We start from the raw sequence: 22,724 nt of genomic DNA, 5'->3' as shown, positions 1-22,724 counted from the left end.
ACTTAAAGCCAGATCGTCACATTGGCCGCTCTTCTCTCTGAAACGGTTGTACTTATCGTCTGCAAAGCTATGTCGCGTGCTGCGGTACGCGGAGACACTAAAAGCACAATAGTAGAACACAGATGATGCTTCTAAGTTGATGTAATAGCCAGTAAGATGTAGTACAATTCAAGTTTTAGGTATCGATTATTGGCTTTTTACACTTCTTTGGTGCATTGGACATGAGCTAGGAACTTGAGATTTTGCATGAATGGAGGACTAGCAGCCGCGTTGCACGGGAGAATGTGAAAAGTGTTCATATGTAGTAAAACCCTGAGAAATCGGTCCGTTTTCGTCATTTGTTATCGAATCGACTTAAAGCCAGATCGTCACATTTGCCGCTCTTCACTCTGAAACGGTTGTACTTATCGTCTGCAAAGCTACGTCGCGTGCTGCGGTGTGCGGAGACACTAAAAGCACCATAGTAGAACACAGTTGCAGCTTCTAAGTTGATGTAATAGCCAGTAAGAAGTAGTAGAATTCAAGTTTTAGGTATCGATTATTGGCTTTTCACCCTTCTTTGGTGCCTTGGAGATGAGCTAGGACCTTAAGATTCTTCTTGAAAGGAGTACTAGCAGCCGTGTTGCATGGGAGAATGTGAAAAGTGTTCATATTTAGTAAAAACCTGAGAAATCGGTCCGTTTTCGTCATTTGTTATCGAATCGACTTAAAGCCAGATCGTCACATTGGCCATCTGTCTGACATGGTTACATTTAACCTCTGCAAAGCTATGTCGCGTGCTGCGGTATGCGGAGACACTAAAAGCACCATAGTAGAACACAGATGATGCTTCTAAGTTGATGTAATAGCTAGTAAGAAGTAGTACAATTCAAGTTTTAGGTATCGATTATTATCTTTTTACAATTCTTTGGTGCATTGGACATGAGCTAGGAACTTAAGATTTTGCATGAATGGAGGACTAGCAGCCGCGTTGTACGGGAGAATGTGGATAGTGTTCATATGTAGTAAAAACTTGAGAAATCCGTCCGTTTTCGTCATTTGTTATCGAATCGACTTAAAGCCAGATAGTCACATTGGCCGCTCTTCACTCTGAAACGGTTGTACTTATCGTCTGCAAAGCTACGTCGCGTGCTGCGATATGCCGAGACAGTAAAAGCACCATCGTAGAACACAGATGATGCATCTAAGTTGGTGTAATAGCCAGTAAGAAGTAGTACAATTCAAGTTTTAGGTATCGATTATTATCTTTTTACACTTCTTTGGTGCCTTGTACATGAGCTAGGAACTTAAGATTTTGCATGAATGGAGGACTAGCAGCCGCGTTGTACGGGAGAATGTGGATAGTGTTCATATGTAGTAAAAACCTGAGAAATCCGTCCGTTTTCGTCATTTGTTATCGAATCTACTTAAAGCCAGATCGTCACATTGGCCGCACTTCTGTCTGAAACGGTTACATTTAACCTCTGCAAAGCTATGTCGCGTGCTGCGGTATGCGGAGACACTAAAAGCACCAGAGTAGAACACAGATGAAGCTTCTAAGTTGATGTAATAGCCAGTAAGAAGAAGTACAATTCAAGTTTTAGGTATCGATTATTGACTTTTTACCCTTCTTTGGTGCCTTGGAGATGAGCTAGGAACTTACGATTTTGCATGAAAGGACTAGCAGCCAAGTTGCACGGGAGAATGTGAAAAGTGTTCATATGTAGTAAAAAACTAAGAAATCCGTCCTTTTTCGTCATTTGTTATCGAATCGACTTAAAGCCAGATCGTCACATAAGCCGCTCTTCTCTCTGAAACGGTTGTACTTATCGTCTGCAAAGCTACGTCGCGTGCTGCGGTATGCGGAGACACTAAAAGCACCTTAGTAGAACACAGATGAAGCTTCTAAGTTGATGTAATAGCCAGTAAGATGTAGTACAATTCACGTTTTAGGTATCGATTATTGACTTTTTAGCTGTCTTTGGTGCCTTGGACATGAGCTAGGACCTTAAGATTCTGCTTGAAAGGAGGACTAGCAGCCGATTTGCACGGGAGAATGTGAAAAGTGTTCATATGCAGTAAAAACCTGAGTAATCCGTCCGTTTTCGTCATTTGTTATCGAATCGATTTAAAGCCAGATCGTCACATTGGCCGCTCTTCTCGCTGAAACGGTTGTACTTATCGTCTGCAAAGCTACGTCGCGGGCTGCGGTATGCGGAGACACTAAAAGCACCATAGTAGAACACAGATGACGCTTCTTAGTTGATGTAATAGCCAGTAGGAAGTTGTACAACTAAAGTTTTAGGTATCGATTATTGGCTTTTTTCACTTCTTTCGTGCCTTGGACATGAGCTAGGAACTTGAGATTTTGCATGAATGGAGGACTATCAGCCGAGTTGCACGGGAGAATGTGAAAAGTGTTCATATGTAGGAAAAACCAGAGAAATCCGTCCGTTCTCGTCATTTGTTGTCGAATCGACTTAAAGCCAGATCGTCACATTGGCCGCACTTCTGTCTGAAACGGTTACATTTAACCTCTGCAAAGCTATGTCGCGTGCTGCGGTATGCGGAGACACTAAAAGCACCATAGTAGAACACAGATGATGCTTCTAAGTTGATGTAATAGCCAGTAAGATGTAGTACAATTCAAGTTTTAGGTATCGATTATTGGCTTTTTACACTTCTTTGGTGCATTGGACATTAGCTAGGAACTTGAGATTTTGCATGAATGGAGGACTAGCAGCCGCGTTGCACGCGAGAATGTGAAAAGTGTTCATATGTAGTAAAACCCTGAGAAATCGGTCCGTTTTCGTCATTTGTTATCGAATCGACTTAAAGCCAGATCGTCACATTGGCCGCTCTTCTCTCTGAAACGGTTGTACTTATCGTCTGCAAAGCTATGTCGCGTATGGCGGTATGCGGAGACACTAAAAGCACCAGAGTAGAACACAGATGAAGCTTCTAAGTTGATGTAATAGCCAGTAAGAAGAAGTACAATTCAAGTTTTAGGTATCGATTATTGACTTTTTACCCTTCTTTGGTGTCTTGGAGATGAGCTAGGAACTTACGATTTTGCATGAAAGGAGGACTAGCAGCCAAGTTGCACGGGAGAATGTGAAAAGTGGTCATATGTAGTAAAAAACTAAGAAATCCGTCCGTTTTCGTCATTTGTTATCGAATCGACTTAAAGCCAGATCGTCACATAAGCCGCTCTTCTCTCTGAAACGGTTGTACTTATCGTCTGCAAAGCTACGTCGCGTGCTGCGGTATGCGGAGACACTAAAAGCACCATAGTAGAACACAGATGAAGCTTCTAAGTTGATGTAATAGCCAGTAAGATGTAGTACAATTCACGTTTTAGGTATCGATTATTGACTTTTTAGCTGTCTTTGGTGCCTTGGACATGAGCTAGGACCTTAAGATTCTGCTTGAAAGGAGGACTAGCAGCTGCATTGCATGGGGGAATGTGAAAAGTGTTCATATTTAGTAAAAACCTGAGAAATCCGTCCGTTTTCGTCATTTGTTATCGAATAGACTTAAAGCCAGATCGTCACATTGGGCGCACTTCTCTCTTAAACGGTTACATTTATCCACTGCAAAGCTATGTGGCGTGCTGCGGTATGCGGAGACACTAAAAGCACCATAGTAGAACGCAAATGAAGTTTCTAAGTTGATGTTATAGCCAGTAAGAAGTAGTACAATTCAAGTTCTTGGTATCGATTATTGACTTTTTACCTTTTTTTGGTGCCTTGGACATGAGCTACCAACTTAAGATTTTGCATGAAAGGAAGACTAGCAGCCGCATTGCATGGGAGAATGTGAAAAGTGGTCATATGTAGTAAAAAACTAAGAAATCCGTCCGTTTTCGTCATTTGTTATCGAATCGACTTAAAGCCAGATCGTCACATTGGCCGCTCTTCTCTCTGAAACGGTTGTACTTATCGTCTGCAAAGCTATGTCGCGTGCTGCGGTACGCGGAGACACTAAAAGCACAATAGTAGAACACAGATGATGCTTCTAAGTTGATGTAATAGCCAGTAAGATGTAGTACAATTCAAGTTTTAGGTATCGATTATTGGCTTTTTACACTTCTTTGGTGCATTGGACATGAGCTAGGAACTTGAGATTTTGCATGAATGGAGGACTAGCAGCCGCGTTGCACGGGAGAATGTGAAAAGTGTTCATATGTAGTAAAACCCTGAGAAATCGGTCCGTTTTCGTCATTTGTTATCGAATCGACTTAAAGCCAGATCGTCACATTTGCCGCTCTTCACTCTGAAACGGTTGTACTTATCGTCTGCAAAGCTACGTCGCGTGCTGCGGTGTGCGGAGACACTAAAAGCACCATAGTAGAACACAGTTGCAGCTTCTAAGTTGATGTAATAGCCAGTAAGAAGTAGTAGAATTCAAGTTTTAGGTATCGATTATTGGCTTTTCACCCTTCTTTGGTGCCTTGGAGATGAGCTAGGACCTTAAGATTCTTCTTGAAAGGAGTACTAGCAGCCGTGTTGCATGGGAGAATGTGAAAAGTGTTCATATTTAGTAAAAACCTGAGAAATCGGTCCGTTTTCGTCATTTGTTATCGAATCGACTTAAAGCCAGATCGTCACATTGGCCATCTGTCTGAAATGGTTACATTTAACCTCTGCAAAGCTATGTCGCGTGCTGCGGTATGCGGAGACACTAAAAGCACCATAGTAGAACACAGATGATGCTTCTAAGTTGATGTAATAGGTAGTAAGAAGTAGTACAATTCAAGTTTTAGGTATCGATTAATATCTTTTTACACTTCTTTGGTGCCTTGGACATGAGCTAGGAACTTAAGATTTTGCATGAATGGAGGACTAGCAGCCGCGTTGTACGGGAGAATGTGGATAGTGTTCATATGTAGTAAAAACTTGAGAAATCCGTCCGTTTTCGTCATTTGTTATCGAATCGACTTAAAGCCAGATAGTCACATTGGCCGCTCTTCACTCTGAAACGGTTGTACTTATCGTCTGCAAAGCTACGTCGCGTGCTGCGATATGCCGAGACACTAAAAGCACCATCGTAGAACACAGATGATGCATCTAAGTTGGTGTAATAGCCAGTAAGAAGTAGTACAATTCAAGTTTTAGGTATCGATTATTATCTTTTTACACTTCTTTGGTGCCTTGGACATGAGCTAGGAACTTAAGATTTTGCATGAATGGAGGACTAGCAGCCGCGTTGTACGGGAGAATGTGGATAGTGTTCATATGTAGTAAAAACCTGAGAAATCCGTCCGTTTTCGTCATTTGTTATCGAATCTACTTAAAGCCAGATCGTCACATTGGCCGCACTTCTGTCTGAAACGGTTACATTTAACCTCTGCAAAGCTATGTCGCGTGCTGCGGTATGCGGAGACACTAAAAGCACCAGAGTAGAACACAGATGAAGCTTCTAAGTTGATGTAATAGCCAGTAAGAAGAAGTACAATTCAAGTTTTAGGTATCGATTATTGACTTTTTACCCTTCTTTGGTGCCTTGGAGATGAGCTAGCAACTTACGATTTTGCATGAAAGGAGGACTAGCAGCCAAGTTGCACGGGAGAATGTGAAAAGTGTTCATATGTAGTAAAAAACTAAGAAATCCGTCCGTTTTCGTCATTTGTTATCGAATCGACTTAAAGCCAGATCGTCACATAAGCCGCTCTTCTCTCTGAAACGGTTGTACTTATCGTCTGCAAAGCTACGTCGCGTGCTGCGGTATGCGGAGACACTAAAAGCACCTTAGTAGAACACAGATGAAGCTTCTAAGTTGATGTAATAGCCAGTAAGATGTAGTACAATTCACGTTTTAGGTATCGATTATTGACTTTTTAGCTGTCTTTGGTGCCTTGGACATGAGCTAGGACCTTAAGATTCTGCTTGAAAGGAGGACTAGCAGCCGATTTGCACGGGAGAATGTGAAAAGTGTTCATATGCAGTAAAAACCTGAGTAATCCGTCCGTTTTCGTCATTTGTTATCGAATCGATTTAAAGCCAGATCGTCACATTGGCCGCTCTTCTCGCTGAAACGGTTGTACTTATCGTCTGCAAAGCTACGTCGCGGGCTGCGGTATGCGGAGACACTAAAAGCACCATAGTAGAACACAGATGACGCTTCTTAGTTGATGTAATAGCCAGTAGGAAGTTGTACAACTAGTTTTAGGTATCGATTATTGGCTTTTTTCACTTCTTTCGTGTCTTGGACATGAGCTAGGAACTTGAGATTTTGCATGAATGGAGGACTATCAGCCGAGTTGCACGGGAGAATGTGAAAAGTGTTCATATGTAGGAAAAACCAGAGAAATCCGTCCGTTCTCGTCATTTGTTATCGAATCGACTTAAAGCCAGATCGTCACATTGGCCGCACTTCTGTCTGAAACGGTTACATTTAACCTCTGCAAAGCTATGTCGCGTGCTGCGGTATGCGGAGACACTAAAAGCACCATAGTAGAACACAGATGATGCTTCTAAGTTGATGTAATAGCCAGTAAGATGTAGTACAATTCAAGTTTTAGGTATCGATTATTGGCTTTTTACACTTCTTTGGTGCATTGGACATTAGCTAGGAACTTGAGATTTTGCATGAATGGAGGACTAGCAGCCGCGTTGCACGCGAGAATGTGAAAAGTGTTCATATATAGTAAAACCCTGAGAAATCGGTCCGTTTTCGTCATTTGTTATCGAATCGACTTAAAGCCAGATCGTCACATTGGCCGCTCTTCTCTCTGTAACGGTTGTACTTATCATCTGCAAAGCTATGTCGCGTGCTGCGGTATGCGGAGACACTAAATACACCATAGTATAACACAGATGAAGCTTCTAAGTTGATGTAATAGCCAGTAAGAAGTAGTACAATTCAAGTTTTAGGTATCGATTATTGACTTTTTACCATTCTTTGGTGCCTTGGAGATGAGCTAGGACCTTAAGATTCTGCTTGAAAGGAGGACTAGCAGCCGATTTGCACGGGAGAATGTGAAAAGTGTTCATATGTAGTACAAACCTGAGAAATCCGTCCGTTTTCGTCATTTGTTATAGTATCGACCTAAAGCCAGATCGTCACATTGGGCGCACTTCTCTCTTAAACGGTTACATTTATCCACTGCAAAGCTATGTGGCGTGCTGCGGTATGCGGAGACACTAAAAGCACCATAGTAGAACGCAAATGAAGTTTCTAAGTTGATGTAATAGCCAGTAAGAAGTAGTACAATTCAAGTTCTTGGTATCGATTATTGACTTTTTACCCTTCTTTGGTGCCTTGGATATGAGCTAGGAACTTGAGATTTTGCATGAATGGAGGACTAGCGGCCGCGTTGCACGGGAGAATGTGAAAAGTGTTCATATGTAGTAAAACCCTGAGAAATCGGTCCGTTTTCGTCATATGTTATCGAATCGACTTAAAGCCAGATCGTCACATTGGTCGCACTTCTGTCTGAAACGGTTACATTTATCTACTGTAAAGCTATGTCGCGTGCTACGGTATGCGGAGACACTAAAAGCACCATACTACAACACAGATGAAGCTTATAATTTGATGTAATAGCCAGGAAGAAGTAGTACAAATCAAATTTTAGGTATCGATTATTGACTTTTTACCCTTCTTTGGTGCCTTGGACATGAGCTAGGAACTTAAGATTTTGCATGAAAGGAGGACTAGCAGCCGTGTTGCATGGGAGAATGTGAAAAGTGTTCATATTTAGTAAAAACCTGAGAAATCCGTCCGTTTTCGTCATTTGTTATCGAATAGACTTAAAGCCAGATCGTCACATTGGGCGCACTTCTCTCTTAAACGGTTACATTTATCCACTGCAAAGCTATGTGGCGTGCTGCGGTATGCGGAGACACTAAAAGCACCATAGTAGAACGCAAATGAAGTTTCTAAGTTGATGTTATAGCCAGTAAGAAGTAGTACAATTCAAGTTCTTGGTATCGATTATTGACTTTTTACCTTTTTTTGGTGCCTTGGACATGAGCTACCAACTTAAGATTTTGCATGAAAGGAAGACTAGCAGCCGCATTGCATGGGAGAATGTGAAAAGTGGTCATATGTAGTAAAAAACTAAGAAATCCGTCCGTTTTCGTCATTTGTTATCGAATCGACTTAAAGCCAGATCGTCACATTGGCCGCTCTTCTCTCTGAAACGGTTGTACTTATCGTCTGCAAAGCTATGTCGCGTGCTGCGGTACGCGGAGACACTAAAAGCACAATAGTAGAACACAGATGATGCTTCTAAGTTGATGTAATAGCCAGTAAGATGTAGTACAATTCAAGTTTTAGGTATCGATTATTGGCTTTTTACACTTCTTTGGTGCATTGGACATGAGCTAGGAACTTGAGATTTTGCATGAATGGAGGACTAGCAGCCGCGTTGCACGGGAGAATGTGAAAAGTGTTCATATGTAGTAAAACCCTGAGAAATCGGTCCGTTTTCGTCATTTGTTATCGAATCGACTTAAAGCCAGATCGTCACATTTGCCGCTCTTCACTCTGAAACGGTTGTACTTATCGTCTGCAAAGCTACGTCGCGTGCTGCGGTGTGCGGAGACACTAAAAGCACCATAGTAGAACACAGTTGCAGCTTCTAAGTTGATGTAATAGCCAGTAAGAAGTAGTAGAATTCAAGTTTTAGGTATCGATTATTGGCTTTTCACCCTTCTTTGGTGCCTTGGAGATGAGCTAGGACCTTAAGATTCTTCTTGAAAGGAGTACTAGCAGCCGTGTTGCATGGGAGAATGTGAAAAGTGTTCATATTTAGTAAAAACCTGAGAAATCGGTCCGTTTTCGTCATTTGTTATCGAATCGACTTAAAGCCAGATCGTCACATTGGCCATCTGTCTGAAATGGTTACATTTAACCTCTGCAAAGCTATGTCGCGTGCTGCGGTATGCGGAGACACTAAAAGCACCATAGTAGAACACAGATGATGCTTCTAAGTTGATGTAATAGGTAGTAAGAAGTAGTACAATTCAAGTTTTAGGTATCGATTAATATCTTTTTACACTTCTTTGGTGCCTTGGACATGAGCTAGGAACTTAAGATTTTGCATGAATGGAGGACTAGCAGCCGCGTTGTACGGGAGAATGTGGATAGTGTTCATATGTAGTAAAAACTTGAGAAATCCGTCCGTTTTCGTCATTTGTTATCGAATCGACTTAAAGCCAGATAGTCACATTGGCCGCTCTTCACTCTGAAACGGTTGTACTTATCGTCTGCAAAGCTACGTCGCGTGCTGCGATATGCCGAGACACTAAAAGCACCATCGTAGAACACAGATGATGCATCTAAGTTGGTGTAATAGCCAGTAAGAAGTAGTACAATTCAAGTTTTAGGTATCGATTATTATCTTTTTACACTTCTTTGGTGCCTTGGACATGAGCTAGGAACTTAAGATTTTGCATGAATGGAGGACTAGCAGCCGCGTTGTACGGGAGAATGTGGATAGTGTTCATATGTAGTAAAAACCTGAGAAATCCGTCCGTTTTCGTCATTTGTTATCGAATCTACTTAAAGCCAGATCGTCACATTGGCCGCACTTCTGTCTGAAACGGTTACATTTAACCTCTGCAAAGCTATGTCGCGTGCTGCGGTATGCGGAGACACTAAAAGCACCAGAGTAGAACACAGATGAAGCTTCTAAGTTGATGTAATAGCCAGTAAGAAGAAGTACAATTCAAGTTTTAGGTATCGATTATTGACTTTTTACCCTTCTTTGGTGCCTTGGAGATGAGCTAGCAACTTACGATTTTGCATGAAAGGAGGACTAGCAGCCAAGTTGCACGGGAGAATGTGAAAAGTGTTCATATGTAGTAAAAAACTAAGAAATCCGTCCGTTTTCGTCATTTGTTATCGAATCGACTTAAAGCCAGATCGTCACATAAGCCGCTCTTCTCTCTGAAACGGTTGTACTTATCGTCTGCAAAGCTACGTCGCGTGCTGCGGTATGCGGAGACACTAAAAGCACCTTAGTAGAACACAGATGAAGCTTCTAAGTTGATGTAATAGCCAGTAAGATGTAGTACAATTCACGTTTTAGGTATCGATTATTGACTTTTTAGCTGTCTTTGGTGCCTTGGACATGAGCTAGGACCTTAAGATTCTGCTTGAAAGGAGGACTAGCAGCCGATTTGCACGGGAGAATGTGAAAAGTGTTCATATGCAGTAAAAACCTGAGTAATCCGTCCGTTTTCGTCATTTGTTATCGAATCGATTTAAAGCCAGATCGTCACATTGGCCGCTCTTCTCGCTGAAACGGTTGTACTTATCGTCTGCAAAGCTACGTCGCGGGCTGCGGTATGCGGAGACACTAAAAGCACCATAGTAGAACACAGATGACGCTTCTTAGTTGATGTAATAGCCAGTAGGAAGTTGTACAACTAGTTTTAGGTATCGATTATTGGCTTTTTTCACTTCTTTCGTGCCTTGGACATGAGCTAGGAACTTGAGATTTTGCATGAATGGAGGACTATCAGCCGAGTTGCACGGGAGAATGTGAAAAGTGTTCATATGTAGGAAAAACCAGAGAAATCCGTCCGTTCTCGTCATTTGTTATCGAATCGACTTAAAGCCAGATCGTCACATTGGCCGCACTTCTGTCTGAAACGGTTACATTTAACCTCTGCAAAGCTATGTCGCGTGCTGCGGTATGCGGAGACACTAAAAGCACCATAGTAGAACACAGATGATGCTTCTAAGTTGATGTAATAGCCAGTAAGATGTAGTACAATTCAAGTTTTAGGTATCGATTATTGGCTTTTTACACTTCTTTGGTGCATTGGACATTAGCTAGGAACTTGAGATTTTGCATGAATGGAGGACTAGCAGCCGCGTTGCACGCGAGAATGTGAAAAGTGTTCATATATAGTAAAACCCTGAGAAATCGGTCCGTTTTCGTCATTTGTTATCGAATCGACTTAAAGCCAGATCGTCACATTGGCCGCTCTTCTCTCTGTAACGGTTGTACTTATCATCTGCAAAGCTATGTCGCGTGCTGCGGTATGCGGAGACACTAAATACACCATAGTATAACACAGATGAAGCTTCTAAGTTGATGTAATAGCCAGTAAGAAGTAGTACAATTCAAGTTTTAGGTATCGATTATTGACTTTTTACCATTCTTTGGTGCCTTGGAGATGAGCTAGGACCTTAAGATTCTGCTTGAAAGGAGGACTAGCAGCCGATTTGCACGGGAGAATGTGAAAAGTGTTCATATGTAGTACAAACCTGAGAAATCCGTCCGTTTTCGTCATTTGTTATAGTATCGACCTAAAGCCAGATCGTCACATTGGGCGCACTTCTCTCTTAAACGGTTACATTTATCCACTGCAAAGCTATGTGGCGTGCTGCGGTATGCGGAGACACTAAAAGCACCATAGTAGAACGCAAATGAAGTTTCTAAGTTGATGTAATAGCCAGTAAGAAGTAGTACAATTCAAGTTTTAGGTATCGATTACTGAGTTTTTACCCTTCTTTGGTGCCTTGGACAAGAGCTAGGAACTTAAGATTTTGCATTAAAGGTGGACTAGCAGCCGAGTTGCACGGGAGAATGTGAAAAGTGTTCATATGTAGTAACAACCTGAGAATTCCGTCCGTTTTCGTCATTTGTTATCTAATCGACTTAAAGCCAGATCGTCACATTGGCCGCACATCTCTCTGAAACGGTTACATTTATCCACTGCAAAGCTATGTCGCGTGCTGCGGTATGCGGAGACACTAAAAGCACCATACTAGAACACAGATGAAGCTTCTAAGTTGATGTAATAGCCAGTAAGAAGTAGTACAATTCAAGTTTTAGGTATCGATTATTGACTTTTTACCCTTCTTTGGTGCCTTGGAGATGAGCTAGGAACTTAAGATTTTGCATGAAAGGAGGACTAGCAGCCACGTTGCACGCTAGAATGTGAAAAGTGTTCGTATGTTGTAAAAACCTAAGAAAACCGTCCGTTATCGTCATTTTTTATCCAATCAACTTAATGCCAGATCGTCATATAAGCCGCTCTTCTCTCTGAAACGGTTGTACTTATCGTCTGCAAAGCTACGTCGCGTGCTGCGGTATGCGGAGACACTAAAAGCACCATAGTAGAACACAGATGAAGCTTCTAAGTTGATGTAATAGCCAGTAAGAAGTAGTACAATTCAAGTTTTAGGTATCGATTATTGACTTTTTACCCATCTTTGGTGCCTTGGATATGAGCTAGGAACTTAAGATTTTGCATGAAAGGATGACTAGCAGCCGCGTTGCACGCGAGAATGTGAAAAGTGTTCATATATAGAAAAAACCTGAGAAATCCGTCCGTTTTCGTCATTTGTTATAGTATCGACCTAAAGCCAGATCGTCACATTGGGCGCACTTCTCTCTTAAACGGTTACATTTATCCACTGCAAAGCTATGTGGCGTGCTGCGGTATGCGGAGACACTAAAAGCACCATAGTAGAACGCAAATGAAGTTTCTAAGTTGATGTAATAGCCAGTAAGAAGTAATACAATTCAAGTTCTTGGTATCGATTATTGACTTTTTACCCTTCTTTGGTGCCTTGGATATGAGCTAGGAACTTGAGATTTTGCATGAATGGAGGACTAGCAGCCGCGTTGCACGGGAGAATGTGAAAAGTGTTCATATGTAGTAAAACCCTGAGAAATCGGTCCGTTTTCGTCATTTGTTATCGAATCGACTTAAAGCCAGATCGTCACATTGGCCGCTCTTCTCTCTGAAACGGTTGTACTTATCGTCTGCAAAGCTACGTCGCGTGCTGCGGTGTGCGGAGACACTAAAAGCATCATAGTAGAACACAGTTGCAGCTTCTAAGTTGATGTAATAGCCAGTAAGAAGTAGTAGAATTCAAGTTTTAGGTATCGATTATTGACTTTTCACCCTTCTTTGGTGCCTTGGAGATGAGCTAGGACCTTAAGATTCTTCTTGAAAGGAGTACTAGCAGCCGATTTGCACGGGAGAATGTGAAAAGTGTTCATATGTAGTAAAAACCAGAGAAATCCGTCCGTTCTCGTCATTTGTTATCGAATCGACTTAAAGCCAGATCGCCACATTGGCCGCACTTCTGTCTGAAATGGTTACATTTAACCTCTGCAAAGCTATGTCGCGTGCTGCGGTATGCGGAGACACTAAAAGCACCATAGTAGAACACAGATGATGCTTCTAAGTTGATGTAATAGCTAGTAAGAAGTAGTACAATTCAAGTTTTAGGTACCGATTATTATCTTTTTACACTTCTTTGGTGCCTTGGACATGAGCTAGGAACTTAAGATTTTGCATGAATGGAGGACTAGCAGCCGCGTTGTACGGGAGAATGTGGATAGTGTTCCTATGTAGTAAAAACTTGAGAAATCCGTCCGTTTTCGTCATTTGTTATCGAATCGACTTAAAGCCAGATCGTCACATTGGCCGCTCTTCTCTCTGAAACGGTTGTACTTATTGTCTGCAAAGCTACGTCGCGTGCTGCGGTATGCGGAGACACAAAAAGCACCATAGTAGAACACAGATGAAGCTTCTAAGTTGATGTAATAGCCAGTAAGATGTAGTACAATTCAAGTTTTAGGCATCGATTATTGACTTTTTAGCTGTCTTTGGTGCCTTGCACATGAGCTAGGACCTTAATGTTCTGCTTGAAAGGAGGACTAGCTGCCGATTAGCACTGGAGAATGTGAAAAGTGTTCATATGTAGTAAAAACCTGAGAAATCCGTCCGTTTTCGTCATTTGTTATCGAATCGACTTAAAGCCAGATCGTCACATTGGCCGCTCTTCTCTCTGAAACGTTTGTGCTCATCGTCTTCAAAGCTACGTCGCGTGCTGCGGTATGCGAAGACACTAAAAGCACCATCGAAGAACACAGATGAAGCTTCTAAGTTGATGTAACAGCCAGTAAGATGTAGTACAATTCAAGTCTCAGGCATCGATTATTGACTTTTTAGCTGTCTTTGGTGCCTTGGACATGAGCTACGGCCTTAAGATTTTGCATGAAAGGAGGACTAGCAGCCGCGTTGCACGGTAGAATATGAAAAGTGTTCATATGTAGTAAAAACATGAGAAAACCGACCGTTTTCGTCATTTGTTATCGAATCGACTAAAAGCCAGATCGTCACATTGGCCGGTCTTCTGTCTGAAACGGTTACATTTATCGTCTGCAAAGCTATGTCGCGTGCTGCGGTATGCGGATACACTAAAAGCACCATAGTAGAACACAGATGAAGTTTCTAAGTTGATGTTATAGCTGTATGAAGTAGTACAATTCAAGTTTTAGGTATCGATTATTGACTTTTTAGCAGGCTTTGATGCCTTGGACATGAGCTAGGAACTTAGGATTTTGCATGAAAGGGGCCCTAGCAGCCCCGTTGCATGGGAGAATGTGAAAAGTGTTCATATGTAGTAAAAACCTAAGAATTCCGTCCGTTCTCGTCATTTGTTATCGAATCGACTTAAAGCCAGATCGTCACATTGGCCGCACTTCTGTCTGAAACGGTTACATTTAACCTCTGCAAAGCAATGTCGCGTGCTGCGGTATGCGGAGACACTAAAAGCACCATAGTAGAACACAGATGATGCTTCTAAGTTGATGTAATAGCTAGTAAGATGTAGTACAATGCAAGTTTTAGGTATCGATTATTGGCTCTTTACACTTCTTTGGTGCATTGGACATGAGCTAGGAACTTAAGATTTTGCATGAATGGAGGACTAGCAGCCGCGTTGCACGGGAGAATGTGAAAAGTGTTCATATGTAGTAAAACCCTGAGATATCCGTCCGTTTTCGTCATTTGTTATCGAATCGACTTAAAGCCAGATTGTCAAATTGGCCGCTCTTCTCTCTGAAACGGTTGTACTTATCGTCTGCAAAGCTATGTCGCGTGCTGCGGTACTTGGAGACACTAAAAGCACCATAGTAGAACACAGATGAAGCTTCTAAGTTGATGTAATAGCCAGTAAGAAGTAGTACAATTCAAATTTTAGGTATCGATTATTGACATTTTACCCTTCTTTGTTGCCTTGGACATGAGCTAGGAACTTAAGATTTGCATGAAAGGAGGACTAGCAGCCGCGTTGCACGGGAGAATATGAAAAGTGTTCATATGTAGTAAAAACCTGAGAAATCCGTCCGTTTTCGTCATTTGTTATCGAATAGACTTAAAGCCAGATCGTCACATTGGCCGCACTTCTGTCTGTAACAGTTACATTTATCAACTGCAAAGCTATGTCGCGTGCTGCGGTATGCGGAGACACTAAAAGCACCATAGTGGAACACAGATGAAGTTTCTAAGTTGATGTTATAGCTGTATGAAGTAGTACAATTCAAGTTTTAGGTATCGATTATTGACTTTTTAGCAGGCTTTAGTGCCTTGGACATGAGCTAGGAACTTAGGATTTTGAATGAAAGGGGCCCTAGCAGCCGCGTTGCATGGGAGAATGTGAAAAGTGTTCATATGTAGTAAAAACATGAGAAATCCGACCGTTTTCGTCATTTGTTATCGAATCGACTAAAAGCCAGATCGTCACATAAGCCGCTCTTCTCTCTGAAACGGTTGTACTTATCGTCTGCAAAGCTACGTCGCGTGCTGCGGTATGCGGAGACACAAAAAGCACCATAGTAGAACACAGATGAAGCTTCTAAGTTGATGTAATAGCCAGTAAGATGTAGTAGAATTCAAGTTTTAGGCATCGATTATTGACTTTTTAGCTGTCTTTGGTGCCTTGGACATGAGCTAGGACCTTAAGATTCTTCTTGAAAGGAGGACTAGCAGCCGATTTGCACGGCAGAATGTGAAAAGTGTTCATATGTAGTAAATACCAGAGAAATCCGTCCGTTCTCGTCATTTGTTATCGAATCGACTTAAAGCCAGGTCGCCACATTGGCCGCACTTCTGTCTGAAATGGTTACATTTAACCTCTGCAAAGCTATGTCGCGTGCTGCGGTATGCGGAGACACTAAATGCACCATAGTAGAACACAGATGAAGCTTCTAAGTTGATATAATAGCCAGGAAGAAGTAGTACAATTCACGTTTTTTGTATCGATTATTGACTTTTTACCCTTCTTTGGTGCCTTGGACATAAGCTAGGAACTTAAGATTTTGCATGAAAGGAGGACTAGGAGCCGCGTTGCAAGGGAGAATGTCGAAAGTGTTCATATGTAGTAAAAACCTGAGAAAACCGTCCGTTTTCGTCATTTGTTATCGAATCGACTTAAAGCCAGATCGTCACATTGGCCGCTCCTTTCTTTGAAGAGGTTGTACTTATCGTCTGCAAAGCTATGTCGCGTGCTGCGGTATACGGATACACTAAAAGCACCATAGTAGAACACAGATGAAGCTTCTAAGTTGATGTAATAGCCAGTAAGATGTAGTAGAATTCAAGTTTTAGGCATCGATTATTGACTTTTTAGCTGTCTGTGGTGCCTTGGACATGAGCTACGGCCTTAAGATTTTGCATGAAAGGAGGACTAGCAGCCGCGTTGCACGGTAGAATATGAAAAGTGTTCATATGTAGTAAAAACATGAGAAAACCGACCGTTTTCGTCATTTGTTATCGAATCGACTAAAAGCCAGATCGTCACATTGGCCGGTCTTCTGTCTGAAACGGTTACATTTATCGTCTGCAAAGCTATGTCGCGTGCTGCGGTATGCGGATACACTAAAAGCACCATACTAGAACACAGATGAAGTTTCTAAGTTGATGTTATAGCTGTATGAAGTAGTACAATTCAAGTTTTAGGTATTGATTATTGACTTTTTAGCAGGCTTTGGTGCCTTGGACATGAGCTAGGAACTTAGGATTTTGCATGAAAGGGGCCCTAGCAGCCCCGTTGCATGGGAGAATGTGAAAAGTGTTCATATGTAGTAAAAACATGAGAAATCCGACCGTTTTCTTCATTTGTTATCGAATCGACTCAAAGCCAGATCGTCACATTGGCCGCTCTTCTGTCTGAAACGGTTACATTTATCGTCTGCAAAGCTATGTCGCGTGCTGCGGCTTGCGGATACACTAAAAGCACCATAGTAGAACACAGATGATGCTTCTAAGTTGATGTAATAGCCAGTAAGAAGTAGTACAATTCAAGTTTTAGGCATCGATTATTGACTTTTTACACTTCTTTGGTGCCTTGGAGATGAGCTAGAAACTTAAGATTTTGCATGAAAGGAGGACTAGCAGCCACTTTACACGGGAGAATGTTGCTAGGAGATGCCGATCCGAGCAGACCGCTGTGAAGATGTGAAGGGTGTGGCGGATCGTCGTCCGGCAGAGCTTGCTCTGTCGGCGACCCCATCCGGCCCCCCAACGGCAACAACCCGGCAGATGGACATGGACCACGAGTCGGACAGCTCTACGGACCGGCGCAGTCGTTATGCGACCTCAGCCACGGCTGAGGCAGCGAGTGGTTCGGCGGACGGCTTGTCGGCGGGGCCTGCCCCGTCGGCGGCCGCTAACCGCCGGCCACCTACGACTGTCCGGCCCAGCAGGAACGGAGATACGCAGAGGAGCCGACGGGCACTTTCGGCGGATGGGGGCTTGCCCCTGCACGCCTACGCCCGCGTACTTGACGTTGGCGGCCCGTCGGCGTCGTCCTGCGCTACCAAGGAAAACAGCAGCGCGGCCACAGAGCTGGCCGTTCAGCAAACGAGGGCCGAAACGGATGCTTTGGCAACTGTTCCGGAGCAAACCAAGTCACTGGCTCCAGTGGCTTCAATGGATGCAGCGCATACGCCGGAGGCAGAAAGGCAGCTTGCCTTCCTGATGGGACTCATCCCAGGCACAAAACCGGCAGCTGAAACCATGGAGGTGGAAAAGCACTCGCGCAAGCGGCCTGCCGACGCGAGTGCTGCCACCACCTGCAAGAGGTCTGCCACTAGCTCGAACAGCAGCGCACCCACGCTCCGCACACAGCGGAAAGCATCGAGGAAGGGTAACAAGACCCTTCCGCCGGCCGCTGACGATGAGGGCTTCACACATCCCTCCCGCAAGCACACAGCCAGAGCTGTCGTGCTCGCCCAACAGTCGGCCATCAACACCGGCAACCGGTACTCCGGCCTCTCAAATGACGCTGGAGAGCCCATGGAGAGCCAACAGCAGAGGAAGTCGCCCCCACCGCCCCCTGTGGTCATCAAGTGGACCGGCGGCTTCAAAGAGTTCCGAGAGAAAATCAAAGCGGTTGTTAAGGGGAACGTGACGTTTCGAGTCGCAGGGCGCGACTTACATCGCGTTATCACCAAAACAGCTGAAGACTACCGTGGGGTCATGGACCTCACCGAAAAGGAGGGGCTTCACAGCTTCACCTACTCCTCGGAGCCGGAGAAGACGCTGAAGGTCGTCTTTCGCAAGCTCCCGTTCAGCATGGACCCAGGGTACCTGCGGGAGCTGCTTGAAGATCTGGGCTTTCCCATCCGCGCCACAGCGCGCATGAAGTCGCCCAGGGACCACTCCGACATGCCGCTGTTTATGGCGGTTCTCGATGACACCATCGAGAACCGCAAAATCTTCCAGCTGACGCACGTGGCCGATGTCGGCGTCACCGTGGAGAAGCTACGCAGGAGACGAGGCCCGCCGCAGTGCTTCAACTGCCAGGCCCTCGACCACGTAGCGAAGTACTGTAAGATGCCTCCTCGCTGCGTCAAATGCGCGGGGGACCACGCCACTAATGATTGTAAGATTCCGAGAAAGGACGCGCCCACTTGCTGCCATTGCGGCGAGAAACACGTGGCGTGCTACCGCGGCTGCACTGCCTTCCGGCGTGCCACCGCAAAACACGAGGACAACCGGCGCACTCCGCGCGGGTGCAGTCCGGGAGAAGTTACGCAAACGCTGCCACTGACAAGGCACCCGCCAAGTCAACTGAGCAGCGTCCTGCCGACGCCGCCGTCGAACGGGGGCGTGGCAACCAGTCCGAGCCTGCTCCAGAGGCGGTAGTCGCTCACGGGCGCGGACCGCCGAGAGAGCAGCCTGCAACAGCGAGGGGCGGCCGCCGGCGCGGTCGGCGGAGGGAGCGTCCTGCCCGCGAGACGCCAGCTCCACAGCCTGCTGTTCGAGACCAGGCAGCGGCACCACCCCCAGGCACTGACAGGACTTCTGCAGCGAGTGTCGCGGAAGAAGTCAGGGCCATGAGGGAGGACTTCAAGCTGTTCCTGACACAACTTCCGCAGATGATTGCGTCTGCAGTGCAGTCGGCCGTTCAGGCCATCACCACACCAGCTGTCCCCACACCCAAACATGGATAGGCACATCCAGGGCCTAACCGTTTGTGTGTGGAATGCGAACAGCATCAGAACCCAAGCGGGAGAATTCCGCCAGTTCCTGCGTGATGAGCACGTGGACGTTTGCCTCGTCACCGAGACCTGGCTGAAGCCAGGCGTGGACGTGAGGGCTGCAAATTTCCGCTGCTACCGCACGGACCGGGCAACCCATGGAGGCGGAACGGCGGTGTACGTCAAAACGTCGTTGCGTCATCACCAGGTTCTACTCCCAGAGACGCCGACTCTGGAAACCACGGGCGTCGTCGTCTGCACTTCCGCAGGCCACGTCACGTTCGTGGCAGCGTACCGACAACCGTCGGGACACCTGCAATCCAGGGACATCGAGACGCTGCTGTCGATGCGCGGGCACCTCTTCATCGGCGGCGATCTCAATGCTAAACACCCGGAGTGGAACTCCAGGGTCACCACCATCAGCGGCAGACGACTACTCCGGGTCGCAAACCTCCACGACGCCATAGTGCTGGGTCCCTTCGACCCCACGCACTACCCGAAGCGTGGCCGTCCCGATGTTCTAGACATCGCGATCGTGAAAGGGGCAGCTCACAACGCGATCGCGACCACGCGCTGTGCCCTGTCCTCAGATCACCTGCCAGTGATCTTTGACATGGACACAGACGGGATGGCCCCACCTGAGCACCGCAGCGCCCGCCTCAACACCAATTGGGCGCACTTCCAACAGCACCTAGCAGAGACGGTCACCGCCACACCCGATCCGGACGTGGAGGGGGTGGACGCCGCGCTAGCTGCGTTCACCCACTACACACTCGCGGCGGCAGATGCGGCGGCGCCACAGCGACCAAGGAAGCCGATGGATAAATCCAAGCAGCTTCCGCCGGATATCTTGATGTCCATCCGTGAGAAGAACCGGGTCTTCCGTGAGTGGCAGATCACGAGAAGCCCCGCCACCAAACGCCTGCTAAATCGCCTGCGCCGCGAGATATCGGCGGCCGTCAGCCACCACCGAAATCGGGACTGGGCTGGCAAAATAGCCACGCTCAGAATCGATGACGGAAGCGCCTGGGCCGTAACTAAGAGCTTCCTGAGGAAGGGCCAACGCATCCCGCCGCTGCAAGTTGGCAGAGACGTCGTCGCGGAACCAGATGCCAAGGCGAGCGTCCTTGCGGACGCCTTCGCGGACGACATGTCGATGACGACATGATCCGCGAGGTGGACGAGCGCCTCCCACTGTACCTGACCCAGCAGGAAGAGGACGACATCCTCACAGAGACAACAGAAGAAGAGGTCCAACATCACCTCAACTTCCTGCAGCCCAGGAAGGCAGGGGGATGTGACAAGATGGGTAACGCACTGCTGAAGAAGCTGCCGTCGGAAGCAGTGCGTGTCGTCACAGCGATATTCAACGCCATCCTTCGCACTGGCGTCTACCCTGCTGCGTGGAAACACGCAGAGGTGGTCGCCATCCCGAAGGCTGGCAAAGATCCTAGGCTGGCGCAAAGCTATCGCCCAATAAGCCTCCTGCCTTCCCTCTCGAAAACCTTCGAGAGGATTTACTCGATCCGACTGCAGCGCCACGTCAGTGAAGAAGGCCTGCTTCCTGACGAGCAGTTCGGATTCCGCCGCGGTCATGCTACGCAGCATCAGCTACTACGACTGGTGGAGCAGGCAATGGGGGCCCTGGAACATCGCGAGTACCTCGGGGCGGTTTTCCTTGATGTTTCTAGGGCCTTCGATAGCGTGTGGCACGACGGCCTCCTGTACAAGCTGCTGGTACAGGGGGTTCCTGTGTCGCACGTCCGCCTTCTCCAGTCGTACCTGAGCGGGCGCACCTTCCATGTGCGCGCTGACGGTGGCGTGTCAACGGCGCGCCACATCCGAGCAGGAGTACCGCAGGGGTCCGTGCTTGGCCCACTGCTGTACTCTCTGTACACCGCCGACGTGCCAAAGACGACGCCGAGGGTGCACCTGGCGCTCTGCGCGGACGACACCGCCATCTACACTCGCAGCAAGGACGCGCAGCTAATGCGCCGCCGGCTGCAGCTCTCCTGCAACGAGATTGGAGCCTGGGCCACCAAATGGCGGCTCAAGTTCAACGCCGGGAAAAGCCAGGCGGTGATATTCACGCGCCGCCGCATTCCCGACGCGCTGCTGCAAGTGCGGATCATGGGAGGCCCCATCCCGTGGTCGCGCACAGGAAAATACCTCGGCGTCACCCTCGATCGACGCCTGACGTGGGGTCCACACATCCGGGAGCTGAGGGGCCGAGCGCTCGGCAGGTTGCGCCTGCTGTACCCGCTCCTCAACCCAACGACGACACTGCCCCCCCACTGCGGCCTCTCGCTGTACCTAGCACTCATCAGCCCAGTGCTAGAGTACGCGGCCGTGGTGTGGGGAAACGCGGCAGAAATGCACATCCAGATGCTGCAGCGTGTGCAGAATAAAGCCCTTCGGCTGGCTCTACACCTGCCGAGGGACTACGGCACACGCAGGCTGCACGACGCCGCTGGAGTCCAGATGTTGGAGCGCCGCTTCCGCGCGCTCGCTACACCATTTTATGAGTTGACGGGGACCTCCGAAAACCCGCTGGTCAGGGGGCTGGGAAACCAACCCCACTGCCGCCCAGCGACCAGATGGCCAGACCTGCTGCTGGAGTAATCCAAGCAGCAAGAGAAGAAAAATTACGAAGCGTGAAGACGTGAAGACGAACAAAACGTGAGGACCACAACGACAAATTGCGATCTCTGACGCAGGAACAGCAGGCCCTGCTTAACCTGCCCAAAACGCGCAGTGAATGCACGAGATGTCACGCACGACGACGACACGGGAGAATGTGAAAAGTGTTCATATGTAGTAAAAACCTAAGAAATCCGTCCGTTTTCGTCATTTGTTATCGAATCGACTTAAAGCCAGATTGTCAAATTGGCCGCTCTTCTCTCTGAAACGGTTGTACTTATCGTCTGCAAAGCTATGTCGCGTGCTGCGGTACGCGGAGACACTAAAAGCACCATAGTAGAACACAGATGAAGCTTCTAAGTTGATGTAATAGCCAGTAAGAAGTAGTACAATTCAAGTTTTAGGTATCGATTATTGACATTTTACCCTTCTTTGTTGCCTTGGACATGAGCTAGGAACTTAAGATTTGCATGAAAGGAGGACTAGCAGCCGCGTTGCACGGGAGAATATGAAAAGTGTTCATATGTAGTAAAAACCTGAGAAATCCGTCCGTTTTCGTCATTTGTTATCGAATCGACTTAAAGCCAGATAGTCCCATTGGCCGCTCTTCTCTCTGAAACGGTTCTACTTATCGTCTGCAAAGCTATGTCGCGTGCTCCGGTACCCGGAGACACTAAAACACCATAGTAGAACACAGATGAAGCTTCTAAGTTGATGTAATAGCATGTAAGATGTAGTACAATTCAAGTTTTAGGTATCGATTATTGACTTTTTACCCTTCTTTGGTGCCTTGGAGATGAGCTAGGAACTTAAGATTTTGCATGAAAGGAGGACTAGCAGGCACGTTGCACGCTAGAAT

General features: G+C 46.2%; 1 protein-coding gene across 1 annotated transcript; it reads left to right on the top strand.

Annotated features, from left to right (window-relative positions):
* Positions 1–17,168: 17,168 nt before the first annotated feature.
* LOC126291524 (nucleolar and coiled-body phosphoprotein 1-like) lies at positions 17,169–21,847 on the top strand. Its single transcript, XM_049985027.1, has 3 exons — positions 17,169–18,134; positions 18,800–19,131; positions 21,682–21,847. The coding sequence occupies exons 1-3, from the start codon at positions 17,169–17,171 to the stop codon at positions 21,845–21,847; spliced, it is 1,464 nt and encodes a 487-aa protein (XP_049840984.1).
* The last annotated feature ends 877 nt before the right edge of the window (positions 21,848–22,724 follow it).

Source organism: Schistocerca gregaria, chromosome 9 (genome assembly GCF_023897955.1).
Source record: "Schistocerca gregaria isolate iqSchGreg1 chromosome 9, iqSchGreg1.2, whole genome shotgun sequence".
Classification (NCBI taxonomy): Eukaryota; Metazoa; Arthropoda; class Insecta; order Orthoptera; family Acrididae; genus Schistocerca; species Schistocerca gregaria.
The sequence above is the reverse complement of the archived record's forward strand: the minus strand, read 5'-3'. Positions and strand labels throughout refer to the sequence as shown.

Coding starts and splice junctions, on each gene's coding strand:
- LOC126291524 (XM_049985027.1), top strand. CDS start 17,169: ATGCCGATCCGAGCAGACCGCTGTGAAGATGTGAAGGGTGTGGCGGAT. Junction 18,135..18,799: donor TCCGAGAGAAAATCAAAGCG/GTTGTTAAGGGG, acceptor GCCACTGACAAG/GCACCCGCCAAGTCAACTGA. Junction 19,132..21,681: donor CAACTTCCGCAGATGATTGC/GTCTGCAGTGCA, acceptor CGGCACACGCAG/GCTGCACGACGCCGCTGGAG.